The following is a 596-nucleotide window of genomic DNA, read 5'->3' on the forward strand; positions in this document are numbered from 1 at the left end:
TCAATGACAATTATGCAAATCAGGAGCTAATTTGCATAATTAATGAGGAAATTCTATAAATCTGTTTTGCTCGATAATAGGACTATGAAACACTTGTGACATGTAATTGAGAACGAAAAAAAACATCCGAGGATATATATTATGTAAATGAAGACCTAATTTGCATAATTAGGAAATTTTTCATAATTTCATAGTTGTAACTGCTGGGAATTTCATACTTGCCACATTTGGAAGTTAAGTGAAGGCAAACATCAATAAATATAATTTATTCAAATCATTACCTCATTTGCATAATTTATGAGCAAGTCCTATAATAGCCTATAATAGCCTTATCTTCCTTATAGGAAGATAAGGCTGTCATTGGGTGGAGAATATGATCAACTGATACAATCCATGCAAATGAGGCTCTTACTTGCAAAATCAATTATTGAAATTGTATAATTCGTCACCCGCAAGGGTTAACAAAATTTGGCGAAGGTATGAGATCGTGGAACTCTTGTTTTACCTGAAATAAAGAATAAAGACTTACCTTTGGAATGATGTTCGTGAGGAAGGCTGGTGCGGCAGACGGGACACAGTCCCTGTGGATGGGGGGG

At 34.9% G+C, this 596-nt stretch overlaps 1 protein-coding gene across 1 annotated transcript in view; it reads right to left on the minus strand.

Moving 5' to 3' along the window:
• Window positions 1–596, minus strand: part of LOC109472138 (DNA helicase INO80-like) — a 69,380-nt gene that overhangs the window by 39,838 nt on the left and 28,946 nt on the right. The window contains exon 30 of the mRNA XM_019771714.1: window positions 530–592. Within this exon, the coding sequence (XP_019627273.1) occupies window positions 530–592 (63 nt within the window). The remainder of the gene's footprint in view (window positions 1–529; window positions 593–596) is intronic.

This window comes from Branchiostoma belcheri, unplaced genomic scaffold (genome assembly GCF_001625305.1).
Source record: "Branchiostoma belcheri isolate BF01 breed outbred unplaced genomic scaffold, Haploidv18h27 scaffold27, whole genome shotgun sequence".
In the NCBI taxonomy this organism is placed as follows: Eukaryota; Metazoa; Chordata; class Leptocardii; order Amphioxiformes; family Branchiostomatidae; genus Branchiostoma; species Branchiostoma belcheri.